Consider the following 18,873-nt stretch of genomic DNA (forward strand, 5'->3'; position numbering starts at 1 on the left):
GATCAATGGGTATGGGAGAAAACAGGAACAGGGCACTGAGTTGGATGATCACTGAGCCGCGATCATATTGAATGGCAAAGCAAGCTTGAAAGACCGAATGGCCTATTATGTTTCTGTGGTTCTACTCACATAAATCCAAAAAGGATAGGGAATGGGAGAGAGGATGTTATTGAAGGTGGATATGAAAATCAAGCACCTAAGCGTTTAAGTAGTTATAAAGTGGGACACATTCATTCCAAATGTTGGAACTTGCATGGGTAGCGCACGGGACCATTTGAGGTTCATGTCAGCGAGCACAAAAAGACAACTCCAAAGGAAGCTTCAACAGATCAATTTGCAGCTTTAATTACAACTGTGGAACAGAAAGTAAAAATAAGTTTGAGTGCTTGTGAGCGAATAGGATTGAGGAAAGACATGAAAGTTGTTTTTGTCAAAAGAGAAGATGGTCTTTTTTATAATTTGGCTGAAGTAAAAGTTATTAGCTTCACAAATAATCACAGAAAACTTGAATAAGGCTAAAGTGACAGAAATGTGACAGGAACAAGTTCCAAGTATTTTTCAACCATACTTGGTGACCAGAACAATGGTTCAAGTCCATCACCACACATTAAAATAATAACAAGCAGGGTAGCTGAAACTTTCTTTAAGGATGGGAATGATTCAAAAGAAGCATTAAATATTTCGTTATTAATTGAGGTTCAGATAGTAAATCTAAATTTAAGTAAGTTAATGGAGTCAGTTCATACTGAGGCTGAAACTGAAGGTGTTCTGGAACATTGACATCTGGACGTGACAAAGTTGGTTGATGAGGGGAAGGCTGTAGATGTCATATACGTGGACTTCAGTAAGGCATTTGATAAGGTTCCCCATGGCAGGCTGATGCAGAAAGTGAAGTCACATGGGGTCCAGGGTTTGCTAGCCAGATGGATAAAAAAAACTAGCTGGGCAACAGGAGACAGAGAGTAGTAGTAGAAGGGAGTTTCTCAAATTGGAGACCGTAACCAGTGGTGTTCCACAGAGATCTGTGCTGGGACCACTGTTGTTTGTGATATATGTAAATGATTTGGAGGAAGGTGTAGGTGGTCTGATCAGCAAGTTTGCTGATGACACGAAGATTGGTGGAGTAGCTGATAGTGAAGGGGACTGTCAGAGATTACAGCAGAATATAGATAGACCGGAGAGTTGGGCAGATAATTGGCAGATGAAGTTCAATCCGGGCAAATGCGAGGTGATGCATTTTGGAAGATCTAATTCAAGGGCGAACTATACAGTAAATGGAAAAGCCCTAGGGAAAATTGATGAACAGAGAGATCTGGGTGTTCAGGTCCATTGTTCCCTGAAGGTGACAACGCAGGTCAATAGGGTGGTCAAGAAGGCATATGGCATGTTTTCCTGCATTGGACGGGGTATTGAGTACAAGAGTTGGCAGGTCATGTTACAGTTGTATAGGACTTTGGTTCGACCACATTTGGAGTACTGTGTACAGTTCTGGTCGCCACATTACAAAAAGGATGTGGATGCTTTGGAAAGGGTGCAGAGGAGGTTCACCAGAATGTTGCCTGGTATGGAGGGTGCTAGCTATGAAGAGAGGTTGAATAGATTATAGGATTATTTTCATTAGAAAGATGGAGATTGAGAGGGGACCTGATTGAGGTCTACAAAATCATGAGGGGTATAGACAGGGTGGATAGCACAAAGCTACTTCCCAGAGTGGAGGACTCAATTATTAGGGGTCATGAGTTCAAAGTGAGAGGAGGAAAGTTTAAGGGAGATATGTGTGGCAAGTTCATTACACAGAGGATGTTGGGTGCCTGGAACGCGTTGCCAGCAGAGGTGGTGGATGCAGACAAGTTAGCGTCTTTTAAGATATATTTGGACATGTACATGAATGGGTAGGGAACAAATGGACACAGACCCTTAGAAAATAGATGACAGGTTAGACAGAGGATCTTGATCGGCACAGGCATGGAGGGCCAAAGGGCCTGTTCCTGTGCTGTAATTTTCTTTGTTCTTTGTTCTTTGTTATTATCATACTGAGGATGGAGTTGTGATGAGGAAGTTGAGACACCCTCACTGGCCTGTCATTGAGAAATAAGTGGTTCTTCATCAGATTGTGGAACTCCCCAACTGTCGTGAGGAGGTAATACAAAAAGCATTTGAAATTCCTATGGGAGAACATGCAAAGATGTAGAAAATGCAAGCCATACCAGGCTTTATCATGTCAAGCACCAAAACCCACTGCTGATCACCATGTGGTGGTTGCAAATAAAAGGATGCAGCCACCATTCCTTGTTCCTTGTCAGGGTCTAAGGGCGTACTTAATTTATAGTGGCAGGGGAACAACCACTCATGGGTCTTTACAAGAAGAAGCTCTTGCCTTGAACAATATGTAAGACATTGCAAAGCAATCGGGTACAAGTTACATTAATAAACTGTTGCTACGCCTATGAGGAGACCCGGATATATGTCTTCACTCCATTAGATTTCAAATTCTTCAGTCTTATCTCCGCCAGCAAATATGACATCATCAGACTGGGTGGAGTTTAATGCTGTTTTCAACATTAACCCTTTACGAACCATTTTCTTACTCAACACTTATTCACTGCCCTTCCCGGATTAACATCAGTATACACAATTATCATAACCTGTACTATCACTGCAATCTTCTTTTTATCATTCAGTCAGTGAAACGCTCCAGCATAAAAACCACATCAGATTACAACATAAAGACTCCTCAAACTCACTACTTAGACTTATTATGCACACTGGTGAGGGATAGCTGGCCAGGCTTTGATCACTCAGCTGGGTTCGTCCTTCCTCTCTGAACTCTGGGCTCAGGGTGCTGCTTCTGTAATAATCGTTCGTTGGTTACACTGCAAATGTCTTCAAAATGCTTATTTCTATATTTTTTTCTTGAAAGTCCCAGAATTTTCAACTCCTGCCAGGAGTCTTGTGACTTGAAGACCATCTATCCAACGTCGCACAGGGAAGATACATCTGTTTCATTGCCCTCTTTTCTGTCTTTAATTAAGTGGCCTTGATGACCAGGAAAGTCAAATAGCTTTTTCACAGCTCTTTTTATAAGACTCCTGCTTAATCTACAGTACCTGGCTCTGCCTTGTTACTATTCCTGAGAAGTTGGCCACTTTTCCCATCAACCCTGTAGACACTCACCTGTTCTGGTATAGAGTAGGAATTAAGATGCAGCCATACAGCTACAAATCTAATGGACCCCAATCGCTGGCATTCCAATACACACTGGACATTTTCAGTCACGTGCAATGACATTTTCTTATAATTAATTGTGTCTGTCAATTATGGTTCTTCTAGTATTGAATTTATTAAAACAAAATTAACAAAATCTTTTTCTTAAAATCAATCTCTTAGCAATATAATTCTGTTGGAACAGTTAAAATGCTGATGTCTGTTGAAAACATGCATAAACTCCAAGTTACAATGCAGAAAAGAGTTGAAGAGTTCTGAGTGACTTTTAGCCGTGTTGCTCAGAATTTCTGTTGCGATAATGTTTTACTTTATAATCAGGTGCTCTCAATAAAGTTTCTGTTTTCTGCTGTAGTCTGATTGTGTCCATTTTCTAAGTCATTCTTACTATTCACTTTGCTGGGAGAGAAGAAAAGAAGGTATTTATATTACAACAAAATATCATAATCTTTTGTTTAAAATACAGGGTAAGCACTGAGACATTGCTCCTCATGGAAGACCTAGAACTAAGGAGAAGCAGTTTAAGATATCCCATTTAGGACGAAGGCGAGGTGGAATTTATTTTCTCAGAGGGCATTAATATTTGGAATGGTCTTCCCTATCGAGACATGGAGGCTACATAATTGAATATTCCTCTCCTCATAAGACAGACTGTTGTCTCATTATAAGTGCCGTCATCAAAGCAAGCTTGGAAAATTATATGTCTGTGAAGAAGCTGAAAAGTTTAGCCTGGAGATTGGGCTTGGTAGTACTCTGTCAGTGCAAATCAAGACTAGAGAAACATCCAAACAAAAACAGAAACTGCTGGAGGAGTTCAGCAGGTCTGATAACACCAGCGGAGAGAAGGCAGAGTTAACATTTTAAGTCCAGTGACCTCTCCTGGCTCTAAAGAAAGGTCCCTGGACTCAAAATGTTAATTCTGTTTTCTCTCCAGAGATGCTGCCAGACCTGCTGAGTTTACTCCAGCCATTTCTATTTTTGTTTTAGATCTTCAATGTGCACATCATTTTTTGTTATTGAGAGAACCATCACTTTAGAAACTTGCGGAGCTGATTAAGTTGGCTACAGACTGAGCATGAAATAACTGCCTCAGCGATTTTTTGCTGATTTGCTGGTCTTCCAAGCAAATCTAAAAATTAAGTCAATTCATTAGAGCTCAAGGCAAACACTAATAGGGACATTTTAAAAACTTTTGAGTTTTTTATTGCATTAAGAGCCTGACTAACACACTGTAATACATTTGATAGTATATAGAGCTAAAATAAACACACACTAACCCTCTAGATTTTCCAACTTGGCTGGTTTGATCTGGTAGTTCTTTGTTGACAGTCTCAGGTAACAGGACACTCAGGCCAGCAGCAACTAGTAGTGCAGATCCAAATAAGGCCGTGGGGAGAGCTGGATAGTCATGTCGTAAAAGTTCAAACAGGAGGACAATAATGCCACCTATCCGAGCTGACATGGACACCAAACCAAGGCCAGGCTGTCTGTGTTGCCAACTCAAAACAAAACAGTTTTAAACATAGAACATAGAACATAGAACATTACAGCACAGTACAAGCCCTTCGGTCCTCGATGTTGTGCCGACCTGTCATACTGATCTCAAGCCCAAATAACCTACACAATTCCATGTACGTCCATATGCTTGTCCAATGACGCCTTAAATGTGCCTAAAGTTGGCAAATCTACTACCGTTGCAGGCAAAGCGTTCCATTCCCTTACTACTCTCTGAGTAAAGAAACTACCTCTGACATCTGTCCTATATCTTTCACCCCTCAATTTAAAGCTATGCCCCCTCGTGCTCGCCATCACCATCCTAGGAAAAAGGCTCTCCCTATCCACCCTATCTAACCCTCTGATTATTTTATATGTTTCAATTAAGTCACCTCTCAACCTTCTCTCTAATGAAAACAGCCTCAAGTCCCTCAGCCTTTCCTCGTAAGACCTTCCCTCCATACCAGGCAACATCCTAGTAAATCTCCTCTGCACCCTTTCCAAAGCTTCCACATCATTCTTATAATGTGGTGACCAGAACTGTACACAATACTCCAAGTGCGGCCGCACCAGAGTTTTGTACAGCTTCACCATAACCTCTTGGTTCCGGAACTTGATCCCTCTATTAATGAAAGCTAAAATATTGTATGCCTTCTTAACAGCCCTGTCAACCTGGGTGGCAACTTTCAAGGATCTGTGTACATGGACACCGAGATCGCTCTGCTCATCTACACTGCTAAGAATCTTACCATTAGCCCTGTACTTTGCCTTCTGGTTACTCCTACCAAAGTGCATCACCTCACACTTGTCCGCATTAAACTCCATTTACCACCTCTCAGCCCAGCTCTGCAGCTTATCTATGTCTCTCTGCAACCTATAGCATCCTTCGTCACTATCCACAATTCTACCGACCTTAGTGCCGTCTGCAAATTTACTAACCCATCCTTCTACGCCCTCATCCAGGTCATCTATAAAAATGACAAATAGCAGTGGACCCAACACCGACCCTTGTGGTACACCACTAGTAACTGGTCTCCAGGATGAACATTTCTCATCAACTACCACCCTCTGTCTTCTTTCAGCAAGCCAATTTCCGATCCAAACTGTTATATCTCCCACAATTCCATTCCTCCGCATTTGTACAATAGCCTATTGTGGGGAACCTTATCGAATACCTTGCTGAAATCCATATACACCACATCAACCGGTTTACTCTCATCTACCTGTTTGGTCACCTTCTCAAAGAACGCAATAAGGTTTGTGAGGCACGACCTTCCCTTCACAAATCCGTGCTGACTATCCCTAATCAATTTATTCTTTTCTAGATGATTATAAATCCTATCCCTTATAACCTTTTCCAACACTTTACCAACAACTGAGGTAAGCCTCACTGGTCTATAATTACCAGGGCTGTCTCTACTCCCCTTCTTGAACAGGGGAACCACATTTGCTATCCTCCAGTCATCTGGCACTATTCCTGTAGACAATGACGAGTTAAAGATCGATGCCAAAGGCTCGGCAATCTCCTCCCTGGCTTCCCAGAGGATCTGAGGATAAATCCCATCCGGCCCAGGGGACTCATCTATCTTCACCCTCTGTAGGATTTCTAATACCTCTTCCTTGTGAACCTCAATCCCACATAGTCTAGTAGCCTGTATCTCAGTATTCTCCTTGACAACATTGTCGTTTTCTAGAGTGAATACTGTTGAAAAATATTCATTTAGCACTTCCCCTATCTCATCTGACTCCACACACAACTTACCACTACTATCCTTGATTGGGCCTAATCTTACTTTCGTCATTCTTTTATTCCTTAAATACCGATAGAAAGCCTTAGGGTTTACCCTGATCCTATCCGCCAACAACTTCTCATGTCTCCTCCTGGCTATTCTGAGCTCTCTCTTTAGGTCTTTCCTGGCTACCTCATAGCCCTCAAGTGCCCTAACTGAGCCTTCACATCTCATCCTAACATAAGCCTTCTTCTTCCTCTTGACCAGAGATTCCACCTCCTTTGTAAACCACGGCTCCCGCACTCTACAGCTTCCTCCCTGCCTGACAGGTACATACTTATCTAGGACACACAGGAGCTTTTCCTTGAGTAAGCTCCATATTTCTACTGTGCCCATCCCCATCAGTTTCCTTCCCCATTCTATGCTCCCTAATTCTTGCCTAACCTCATCATAATTGCCTTTCCCCCAGCTATAACTCTTGCCCAGTGGTATACACCTATCCCTTTCCATCTCTAAAGTAAACATAACAGAATTGTGATCGCTATCACCAAAGTGCTCACCTACTTCCAAATCTATGGTGGCATGCTGGCATTACAGTCCACCTCCAGTACACATTCTGCATTTATAGCAGTCAACTATCCATTAATCATAACCATTTGCTATCAGTGTAGGTGTCAATTATAAATTACATATAAAAACAGAGAGTTCCGAAATATGCAACAAGTCAGGTAGCAGCTGTGGAGAGAGGAGAGCTAATAGATGGAATTTTATCAATGGCTGACATTCCTGATGATATGATTGAAATTTATCTAATTTCTGCTCTCACTTTTTGCCTTTTCCGACATGACTACCATTAACATTTGAAGTGCTGGTGGTGTCCAAAGGAAACTCGTCCTCAAATGAAAATAAAGCTAGGTTACATCTGTTGGAACAAAAACAAAGAAAGCTAGAGGGTGTCGACAGATCTGGCAGCATCCGAAGACAGAGGAAGAGAATTAACATTTTGAGTCAAATGATTCTTCTTTATATTGACTCTTCTTCATTTCTGAAGAGGAATCTTCGGACTTCAAATGTTAACCTCTCTTCATAGGTGTGCCCGATCCACTGAATATCTCCAATAGTCTCTGTTTTCATTTCAGATTTCCAGCACCCAAAGTATTTTGCTTTTAATTAAGGTAAAACACTTACATTAGTTAGAATCATCATATTACTTGGTCAGTGTACCAATTTGTAACTTCTGCTTGTTTTTTTTGTTTAGCTTTGTAATAATGCTTTCAGTATTTCGGTTTAATTCTGGAGTTCTCCAATGTTTTCTTAGCTTTGGCTCTTCCACACATTATACTCTAAAAATGATAATTGTCTATCAAGCCAGATTGCAGTAAATATCTGGTTTGTGAGCAGTGATTTCAGAGCAGGTTATTGGATATGGGTTGACCTGAAGCCTCCTCTGTGAGGTTCAAGCTCTTAATAAAAATACTTTTTTTAAGTTTCGTTGTTAGGTGGCATCAGCCAGGCGAGAAAACATTGCGTTAACAAAAAGTGATGGAGGTATGTGCTCCGCTGAGTGCCCTCTACACTTCTTCCATTGCAGACTGTGGATTTATGCATTTTGTGCACTCACCCATTAAGTTTCCACTACAAACATTTAGAAAGTACAGTTTTACTGTTCATTGCATAAATGGAGGCAACCCATGCACATACTGATATCTCTGTCATCTATTCTGATGGGAACTGAATTTACTCAAAGCTGTGCTTCTTTTTCCATACAGTGCTGACTGTGTTCCTTCTCTCAACAGCTCTCTAACTTTACTCAAGTTTGATCATTCTCGTTGACTATTAATGGGAAATGTTAACACTTGACAAATCAATGAACTAAGAGTTTAAATTGGATGATTCCATTTTCCGCTCTGTTCCTGCTGATTGCTATATTAGCCTGGTTATTTTTAAATTGGCTGGCAAATCCTAATGGGAATGACATTGCTCAATACTAATCAGGGACCTAAGACATATCTAGTATGAAGCTGAATTTTAACAGTATGAGGATAAGGAAGAAGCGGGGTCTCCGAGCCTCATGAAGAATGTTAAGGCCTCTACTGTCTGTGTTCTTACCTTCCTATCCACAGAATCCTCTCAATTGCTTTCTTTCTCTCCTTGACTGTGGGACAGACATTGATTTGCCAACAACCAGTTTTCCCTCCCTTTATATAAGATAACAAGGTGTAGAGCTGGATGAACACAGCAGCCAAGCAGCATCATAGGTGCAGGACCAACTCCTAAGATGCTGCTTGGTCTGTGTTCACCCAGCTCTACACCTTGTTATCTCAGATTCTCCAGCATCTGCGTTTCCTACCTTTCCTCTCTTTATGCCTACTGTTGACACAAGTGTTACTGGCAAAGTTGGCATTTATTGCCCAATCATTGAATGTAATTGAACAGAGTGGGTTGTTAGGCCAATTTAGAGGCTGCTCAACTGCTTTGGTCTGTATTGGAGCGATACACAGTGCAGAGCAGTTTAAGTGAAGGAAAGTACGCTTCCTTCCCAACAGGACATTGCCAAGCATGTTAATATTTTTAAGGCTTATTTGTCACTTCTGCTCTCAGCAATTTCTATTTCCTGTTTTTAAAGTGAATTTAAATGTAGAGTGCAATTGTGAGACATGAACACCCTCATATTCACGAATAAGACTGGATGACTGATACAGCAAGATATTCACTCTATGTTAAGCCATAAATACCACGTTAAAGCATATTACTGGTTCAAAGTAGAGACAGAGTTGCATTCTGCATTTAACATACACTACACATGACCTGAGAACATGCAGTTTGCAACACTGAATGCAGAAAACAGATAAAGCAATCTACTCCACCATGAACAAACTCTATCAAAACTGACACATTTCTCAATTCTTCATTGCAGGATGCCTTTTATAATTGATCATACCTGATCACAATTGGGAATAATTCAGCAGAATAAACGTAGGCAGTGGAGAAGGAGCAGGAGATTCCCAGTTTTGCAATGACGGCAAGTACAGTGACTTCTAAAGGTGTACCTGAAACACAAAGATCAACAACCATAAAAGGACCATTTCCTGGCTATCTGCTCCTTTGAAACCTTTGCCTTGCAAAGAGGTATATACTAATCACTTCTTGCATATATTTTGACCTGAGAGTCTGTCCAGAGGTTCCATTGGTGCTCCTATTGGGTGATGTTGCAGCCTGGAATCAATGTCAGAAAGCTATGTATACACATCTACAGTAAAATGAAATACAAGTCACTTGCTGATGTGCATATCTGGATTAAGAATGAAGAATATTGCCTTACGTGAACGTAAACATGGTGAATGCCTCACTTTCCCAGAATTAGCTGAGTTCTGTCGCGCTCACCTGTTCATTCTGAGCTCTTCTATTTCTCTCTGTTCTCTTTTCTCTGGTCCCTTCTCCCCAGCTCCCTCTCTTAGACTGTTGGATTCTCAGATATCCAACCTCACTCCTGTCTATATGCAGTAACAGTGATTTATGAAATGCATAAGGAACTCAGGGAATGATGGGGGGGTGGGTCTTAAGACCTGACCAACCAGGAATGGTAGGATGAGGCAAGAGGGAAAAGCCAGTATTGTGTGGGGAAACTGGAAGTCAGCCCACTTTGGAGTTTTAATGAAGCGATAGTGTTGGCAGCCAGTCCGGAGGAACTCAGAGGACCAGGTGGGTCTGCACACTGACTGGGTGTGACAGTCATGTGAAGGATCATTGATTCCAGAGGCAGAGCATATCCTGAAAGCAAATAGACTATCTGTGATGTAGGGTCTTCTGATCTGGAGTTCTGGGACAGAATAGCAGTTTGTAAGCTGCTCTGAGGATCTGATTCCTTCATTGGGTAGAGGGGGGATTGGAAGGTGGGTAGGTGCAGGTGGGATCGGAGGATTCAGAGAAGGATTCAAGGTCTCTTTTGTGGAAGACAGATGTCACTGGGAAAGCGATCAGAAGTGTTGTTGGGATATCCAGTTGTTGATATATTAGTCTAAAGTGGGTACATTGTCTACTTTCTGGTGTTCTTTGAACACAGCTCCTATCCTTGGCTGAACTATTGAGCTATGCATTGGGGAATGACAAAACTTTAAACAAATTTTCTGCCTAGACCCTTCATCCTGAAACATCAGCTTTTGTGCTCCTAAGATGCTGCTTGGCCTGCTGTGTTTATCCAGCTTCACACTTTGTTATCTCTGTAAAGTAAGAATGCTAGTTTAAAATATAAATGTACCAGGTATGGATTCAGTTAATGATCCATAGTGCCTCACACCTCATTCCTGGGTTTCCATTATTCCATAGAGGATATGATCTAAACTCCTCTATTAGATTTCAACCCATAGCTTACTCCCACTTGTACATTTGGTTGGAAATATTTGCTTTCTGCAATGAGTTGTTATTTTTAGAATGCACTGCCTTAAAGCATGGTGCAAACAGATTGAAGAATAATTTTCAAAAATAGTTGCAGAATATGGAGAAAATGCAGGACAATGGAATTAAACAGATATCTTTTTCAACTGGTCAGTTAAAAAATTTAATGAGCAGAATGGCCTCATTTTGTGCTTTGAGATTGTCTACTTCTTATCGTATGTGCATCTGAAAGAGGTAAGTACCATCCATAATGCGAGTGAGACCTAACATCTGGTCCTTCACAAAGTTTCTGCAATAATGCCTTTCATATAAATGTAACATAGCTAATTGCTAACTTGCAAAATATTGTTGGCAGAATCTTCCTAACCCCCGAATGATGTGAACACTGTTGAGAGAATAGGTCGAGTTAAACGTTCCAGGCCAGAAATGTTTAGATAAAATGCTGAAGGTGTTATTTGAAATTAGATTCTCAACATCAAGAGAAAAAGTCTGATTCATCAACTGACTTCATAAATAAAAAACACACAGTCTGAGAGAAATAGTTCAGGCAGGCTAATAGGAATTTATCACCATTGGGATGGTTAAAAATGAACAAAGTTATCAATATAGTACATGAAGCTTTCAGAGAGGAAATACTAGAGTTAGTTCTCTTCAGCTTAGGGGAAACACCCATAGCTTGGAAAAAATAGTTTCAGTTTGAGGTAGTTATTAGAAGTCCTGGCTGAAGCTAGACATGTAAAACTGTTGTTCCTGTGAAAGGGAAATGGTTAGGATTGTTAACAGAGAGGTTACATCAGTGTAAGGAGTTTCGTTTAAACGTTCCAGGCCAGAAATGTTTAGATAAAATGCTGAAGGTGTTATTTGAAGCTGAGAAAATCTAACCTCTAAGAAGGGGCTATCAGAGTCATAAGAAGGGAATTGAAGCTACAGTTAACTTAAGTCTTATAAACAATGTAATAGAGAGAATCCTCTTTGCTCTGAGTACTGTCAAAGAGAGTTTTTAGATTAGTGGGCTGTATTTTTACATGGTTTGAAGTCTTCAAATTTGTGTTAAATGTAAATATTTTTCTTTATTCTATTTTAACTTACTATCTACTGCACAATGTCCTTCTTCTGTTTGATTGTTAAACAAGAATCTACAGATTGTACATAGATAACAAGGTGTAAGGCTGGATGAACACAGCGGGCCAAGCAGTATCAGAGAAGCAGGAAGGCTGGCATTTCGGGCCTAGACCCTTCTTCAGAATAAAAAAATGTTTTTTTCTGAAGAAGGGTCTAGGCCTGAAATGTCAGCCTTCCTGCTCCTCTAATACTGCTTGGCCTGCTGTGTTCATTCAGCTCTACACCTTGTTATCTCAGATTCTCCAGCATCTGCAGTTCCTACGATCTCTCTATAGATTGTACACTTGTGATTCAGTGAAAGTCTGCATTGTTAAAATCAAAGAAAATCAAAACATAATCTATCAAAACAGATATCAGTCTGGGCTCTGACTTGTTCAGTAATAGTATTAGCTGGGATCATAACAAAGGGAGGTAGTCCTCACTCAAGTCAAGGGAGAGCAGACTTTAGTCAGGGCACGCCAGCACAATAGGTTAAAGGCATCGTCCACTTTTAGTTCAAAGGTTAGGATATGGTCAATCAGCTGCTTTGAGTGGTCAGGGCCAGCGATCCATTTTGTAACAGTCCAGAGAATGGGCCATTTCAATCCAGTAGACACACTGCAACAAGACTGGGGAGCCACAATATGTCAGTCAGGGAGCTGTGCACAGAATCTGCCAGGATTCCAGTCACTCAGCAGTCAGGTTATCCATCCATGTCAGTCAAGGATCTGGGCCATGGTCAATCCTGAGGCTCCAGAACTAAAAAGCAAGTGGATGTGGTTATCAGGGCAACTGCTATGGTAGGGAATCCAGGGAGATCAATTGTGGGTAACGTCCTGGGATGTGGAGAGGATAATAAACGTGAGGGGTGGCAACTCAACATATAAAGTGGGAGGAGGAGACAATAGAGCATGGGAAGGAAAGAGTTACAGAAGTAGGGGTGGGGTAGTTCATTGACAGTCAGAACCATCCTGACCTCAATTGGCGTGTTGTCGGGGGAGGGTGGAGAACAACAGCATGCTACCACATCTGGCAAGAAATGTGGAATACCTCAAGCTCAGGGAGAGAAGTCAGGAGATGAACCCTGTTTGGACAGATAAATCAGTTGGGGGGAGATATGGGGAAGGTCAAAGCCTCAAAAGACTGTTAGAGAGGGCGATCAAGAAGGACTCTCAACCTCTCCCCTCGCCTGAAGCATGGTGACTCTTAGTTTAAACCATCACCAGTTACTTCTCTCTAATAACTGAGCAGCCCTATTGTCTGGTAGAACAATGTGACTTTACTTTGACTGGTGACTGGATTACTGATGGAAATGTGGGTTTGAATCCCACCATGGGGTTGAATTTAATAAAATATCTGGAATTTTTTTAAAAAAGTGTCGTGGTGACCACATAACCATCGTAGATTGTCATAAGCCATCTGTTCTGCTAAGAACGATATAGATATTGCTCCTACAGTTAAAGAGATCAAAGATTATTGGGTGAAAGCGGGACGCAGGGTTCAGAGTTGATGGTCAACCACAATAACACTGAATGGGGGAGAAGATTTGATGGACTGAGTAGCCTACTCCTGTTCCCATTTCCTTTGTAACTACATTTCTAATGTGTTTTAGGGGTAGAAATTTGTCTTCTGTAATCTAAAGCAATAAGGGCTGGCTTAGCAAATGACACCCACATCTCCTGAAAGAATAGAGCAAACGCAATATTTCCAACAACACCATTTTGAAAAGAGAGTCAAGGATTGCCATGTTAGCATCCTAACCAGCTCCGTCACATATTCCTACCTTCTGAAAAAAATAATGTGAGGAGGCATGAGATTCTGCTTAGCAATAGGAAACCTCCCTGACATTTTTTCCAGCCAAATATATTCAGCAGCCAAATGCAAGAGAGATGCACAAAGTCCATGAATCCAAAGACAAGTTGTGTTATGTAAATGTTCATGCCAAAGCTCCCAACATTAAAGGCCAATCCATAATACACAAAGTTGTTTATGAACCTGTTGGAAAAGGTAATGAATAGAGAAATGTTGTTATTCACTATCGCAACCGACTGTTTCTCACGGTCAGTGATGTTAAGTTTTATACTAATTGGTTCAATACTAATTGGTTAATATGTTCATTGAGGAAAAATTCAATATTACCAGGTGCTAATTAAAATCAATGTAATCGTCCTCAGCTTTGATGTCTTGAAAAGATCCAAATTGGAGGCCTTCTGGACTTCTTTCTCAGTCATGAACTCGAAAATAAATGTGGTAACATTAGGCATCCAGTATCAGTAAAGTCAAAACAGCTGACTGAGTCACAGCCAGTCATGATTATAGTTGAAGAAGTACATTCAATTTTCTTCAGATTAGAAATATTGGACAAGATTGTACTTATTTAGCTCCTGTCATTTCACGTAGTCCTCTTCCATGTTGCACACTGTTCCCAGCTTATCAGACTAAATACTCGCAGGCCAATGCGAATTGCTCAATGGTGCAGACAGATACATTATGCAAGGAGTCCTTGGCTCTTATGTCTGCATTTGCTAATCTTCCTTACATAGGAACAATTTGCATTCACTTAACATGGCCCTGTCATCTCATCCGCAACAAAAAGTAGATGACAGGAACTTTCAGCACAGAAAACAAGTGTGCAATGCGCGCATCTTACAAAGCTGGAAATCTTCACCTGAACTGATGCAGTAGGGTTAAGGCAAAGATGTTTACTACTAACAGCCAATCCACATCCCTCTTTCAGAATCTAGCATTGTTGGAGGTTGGAACAACTTCAAAATGAAAAAAAAATCACTGATCCTTTCTCATTTTGTGTTCAAGTTCAAAGTTTCCAAGTTTGTTGATGATATTCAGCGAGGTGGTAATGTGAGGACAACAAAATGTGAGGCTGGATGAACACAGCAGGCCAAGCAGCATCTCAGGAGCACAAAAGCTGACGTTTCGGGCCTAGACCCTTCATCAGAGAGGGGGATGGGGGGAGGGAACTGGAATAAATAGGGAGAGAGGGGGAGGCGGACCGAAGATGGAGAGTAAAGAAGATAGGTGGAGAGGGTGTAGGTGGGGAGGTAGGGAGGGGATAGGTCAGTCCAGGGAAGACGGACAGGTCAAGGAGGTGGGATGAGGTTAGTAGGTAGCTGGGGGTGCGGCTTGGGGTGGGAGGAAGGGATGGGTGAGAGGAAGAACCGGTTAGGGAGGCAGAGACAGGTTGGACTGGTTTTGGGATGCAGTGGGTGGGGGGGAAGAGCTGGGCTGGTTGTGTGGTGCAGTGGGGGGAGGGGATGAACTGGGCTGGTTTAGGGATGCAGTGGGGGAAGGGGAGATTTTGAAACTGGTGAAGTCCACATTGATACCATATGGCTGCAGGGTTCCCAGGCGGAATATGAGTTGCTGTTCCTGCAACCTTCGGGTGGCATCATTGTGGCAGTGCATCCCACCTCCTTGACCTGTCCGTCTTCCCTGGACTGACCTATCCCCTCCCTACCTCCCCACCTACACCCTCTCCACCTATCTTCTTTACTCTCCATCTTCGGTCCGCCTCCCCCTCTCTCCCTATTTATTCCAGTTCCCTCCCCCCATCCCCCTCTCTGATGAAGGGTCTAGGCCCGAAACGTCAGCTTTTGTGCTCCTGAGATGCTGCTTGGCCTGCTGTGTTCATCCAGCCTCACATTTTGTTGTCTTGGAATCTCCAGCATCTGCAGTTCCCATTATCTCTGGTAATGTGAGGAAGTGTCTTTGACAAAATTTGGATTGACTAACTGAGTGGCCAAGAACATGGCAAATGATAACAAGGTGATAATAGTGTGAAATTATACAGAGTAATGAAGTGCCTCAATAAACATAGGAACACAGGAACATAGGAGCAGGTGTATGCCATTCAGCCCATCAAGCTTGCCCTGCTATTCAATATGATCATGGATGATGATCCACTTCAATGCTAGCAACATCTCCATTTTCTTTTACATTATAAGTTGTTTTGAAATCTATTAATCTCTATATATACTCAAAGCCTGAGCTTCCACACCTTTCTGGGTTACAGAATTTCAAAGATCCATATCCACCCAATTAAAATTACAGAACACAGAACAGTATAGCACAGGGTTGGGGCCTCCAGCCCATGATGTTGCGTCAAACATGATACCAAATTAAACTAACCCCTTCTGCCTGCCCTTGGTCCATATCCCTCCATTTCTTGCATATTTATGTGCTTATCTAAAAATCTCTTAAAATGCCTTCATCATATCTGCCTCCACCATATCCACCACCACCCCTGGCAGTGTGCTCCATACTCCTACAAGAAAAACTTGCCCATTTCCTTTGAACTGTCCCCCTCTCACCTTAAATCCATACCCCCTAGTATTAGACATTTCAACTCTGGGAATAAAATTCTGACCATCAAACCTATCTATACATCTCATAATTTTATAGACTTCTATCAAATCTCCCCTCAGCCTCCGCTACTCCAGAGAAAACACCACAAGTTTTTCTAGACTCTCCTTATAGCTCATACTCTCTAATCCAGGCAGCATCCAGGTAAATCTGTTCTGCACCCTGTCCAAAGACTCCACATCCTTCCTGTAAATGTGGTGACCAGAACTGAATGCAACACTCTAAGTGTGGCCTAACCAAAGTCCTACAAAGCTGCAACATGACATTCTGACTCTTGTATTCAATTCCCTGATCGATAAAGCAAGCACGCCATACACCACCTTTACCTTCCTATCTAATTTCAGGGAGCAATGGACTTGAACCCTAAGATCCTTATCTCTTCATCTTGGTCCTAACAGGCTTCCTCCTTGCTTTCAAATTGTGTCCTCTTGTTCTACACCTCACAAGTGGGGTCTATCTTAACCTGCACCCAGATAACGAGGTGTGGAGCTGGATGAACACAACAGGCCAAGCAGCATCTTAGGTGCAGGAAAGCTGACGTTTCAGGCCTAAACCCTGCACCCATCCTGTTTATCCCTTAAAGTCTTTTCTGGGTTTCAACAGGATCACCTGTCATCCTTCTGAATTTAAGAGAATACAGGCCCAGTTTGCCCAATCTCTCTTCATATGACAGTCCCACCCTCCCAGTGACAAATCCAGTGAATCTTGGTTGCACTCCCTCCGTGGCAGTAATATCTTTCCTGAGATACAGAGACAAAAACAGCACACAGGAGTCTAGGTGTGATTTAACTAAGTCCCTATACAATTAAAGCAAGGCTTCATTATTACTGTACTCAAATCCTCTTTTAATAAATGCTGACATATTGTTAGCCTTTCTAATTCCTATTACCTGCATGTTAACCTTCAGTGATTTATCAACAAAGACACTTATGTTACTCTGCATATTTACATTTACTAATCTCTTACCATTTAAGAAATACTCTGCACATATGTTCCTCATTGTCAAGTGTATAATTTCGCATTGTTACTGACTTATATTCAATCTGACACATTTTTGTCCACTCAATAAGTCAGTCCAAATTTTGTTAAAGCTGCTTTGCATCTTCACAATATTACCACTTAGCTGTGTATCATCAGCAAATTTGGAAACTTTGAATTTGAACATCAAATGAAAAAGGATCCACGTATGTTTTTTTTCATTTGGAAGACATCTTTCATGACCTCAGGATGTCCCAAAATACTCCACAGCCAATTAATCATTTCTGAAATCATTATTGCAATTAGGCAAAGCAGCAGTTAAGTAAGGTACAGCAAAGAGACTGCAGGGATGACTAAATATTCTGTTTTGAGTGCAATTAATTGAGACATAGTAGAAGAATTCCCTTGCTGATTATCAAATAGAGCTGTGGGATCTTTTGTACTGCCTGAAAAAGCAGGTGATGTGTTTGTTGAACATTTCCTCCAAAATGCAGTATGATAGAACAATGGTTCCTGCATTGAAATGTCAGCCTAGATGGCATATTTCAGTATGGAATGGGATTTGAAGGTCTGATTAAAGGCAAGAGACTAAGTTTTGACACTAAGGTTATGTTCTGTTGCAGAGGGCAGAAGTGGTAACAGGCAGGAACTGGCATTTTGCCAGTGGGGCAAATTGAAAGGCTGCTGCCCAATTGAGGATAGCTGCCAGTCCCCCAGAACCATTGAATCAATGAGAGGGCCAGCAGTTGCCCAGCTTTGACAGCCCCACGACGGGATGACCATTGCTAAGGCAGCAACACGAGGATGGGGGTATTCCAAAGGAGAGCTACCTTTAGAGAGCCATGAGATTTTGGGGAGGAGGTTGCGGGGGCTAGCATGGAAGACTCCAGCAACTGGAGATGAAAGAAGGTGATAGGGATGGTGTCAGGTTGTAGAGTCATGGGTGTTAGTGCAGCTTTTGATTCAAGAATGGCCATGGACACATGCAGTCCCCATTATTGATAATGAAGCTGCCACAAAAGAAGGTCCCGAGGTACCTGCAGTCTAACTATACACTGGCGACCTCCCATGATGCAGGCTCATTGCCTCCACTTGCCAGAAGTGGTCACTAATTGATTTAATTGGCAGTTCTCTGGGCATTTCTAATGCTCAAAGGGCTGAGTGGCCTATTCCTGCCTCTTACTTTTTGGTCCATGTTCCTGCTCAGAGCAATCTGGGAAGACATTGGGTTCAGATGTCAATCTTCGCTTGGCATTATTGACAGCCCTCCCAGCTCCCAGCCTTCCCTTAACGGGCCAGGAAAATTCAGCGCAAGAATTTGAGCCAAGACTGATACACTTTGAGTTGTGTAACAAGTTTGTGAGGCTTGGGGCCTGTTGTCGGGGTCTTATCTCAAAACCAAATTTATAACTTATATTCTAGTTGAGTACTGAATGTGCACTACATTGTCAGAGGTACTGTCCTTTTATATGAAGCACGCAGTATGGTACTGCCTGTTAAAGTGCTGTTTTCTACAGACTATTTGAAGTGTAATGGCAGATTGACTTCTGAAGCAAATCAGATACTGTGATTC

General features: G+C 41.8%; 1 protein-coding gene across 1 annotated transcript in view; it reads right to left on the reverse strand.

Moving 5' to 3' along the window:
- Window positions 1–329: 329 nt before the first annotated feature.
- The window catches only part of slc22a13b (solute carrier family 22 member 13b), a 47,912-nt gene continuing 29,368 nt past the window's right edge, over window positions 330–18,873 (reverse strand). The window contains 7 exon segments of the mRNA XM_048529281.2: window positions 330–3,621; window positions 4,500–4,721; window positions 7,273–7,368; window positions 9,388–9,496; window positions 13,726–13,937; window positions 14,082–14,214; window positions 18,484–18,586. Coding sequence (XP_048385238.2) covers window positions 3,540–3,621; window positions 4,500–4,721; window positions 7,273–7,368; window positions 9,388–9,496; window positions 13,726–13,937; window positions 14,082–14,214; window positions 18,484–18,586 — 957 coding nt within the window. The 3' untranslated portion in view covers window positions 330–3,539.

This window comes from Stegostoma tigrinum, chromosome 5 (assembly GCF_030684315.1).
Source record: "Stegostoma tigrinum isolate sSteTig4 chromosome 5, sSteTig4.hap1, whole genome shotgun sequence".
NCBI classification, from domain to species: Eukaryota; Metazoa; Chordata; class Chondrichthyes; order Orectolobiformes; family Stegostomatidae; genus Stegostoma; species Stegostoma tigrinum.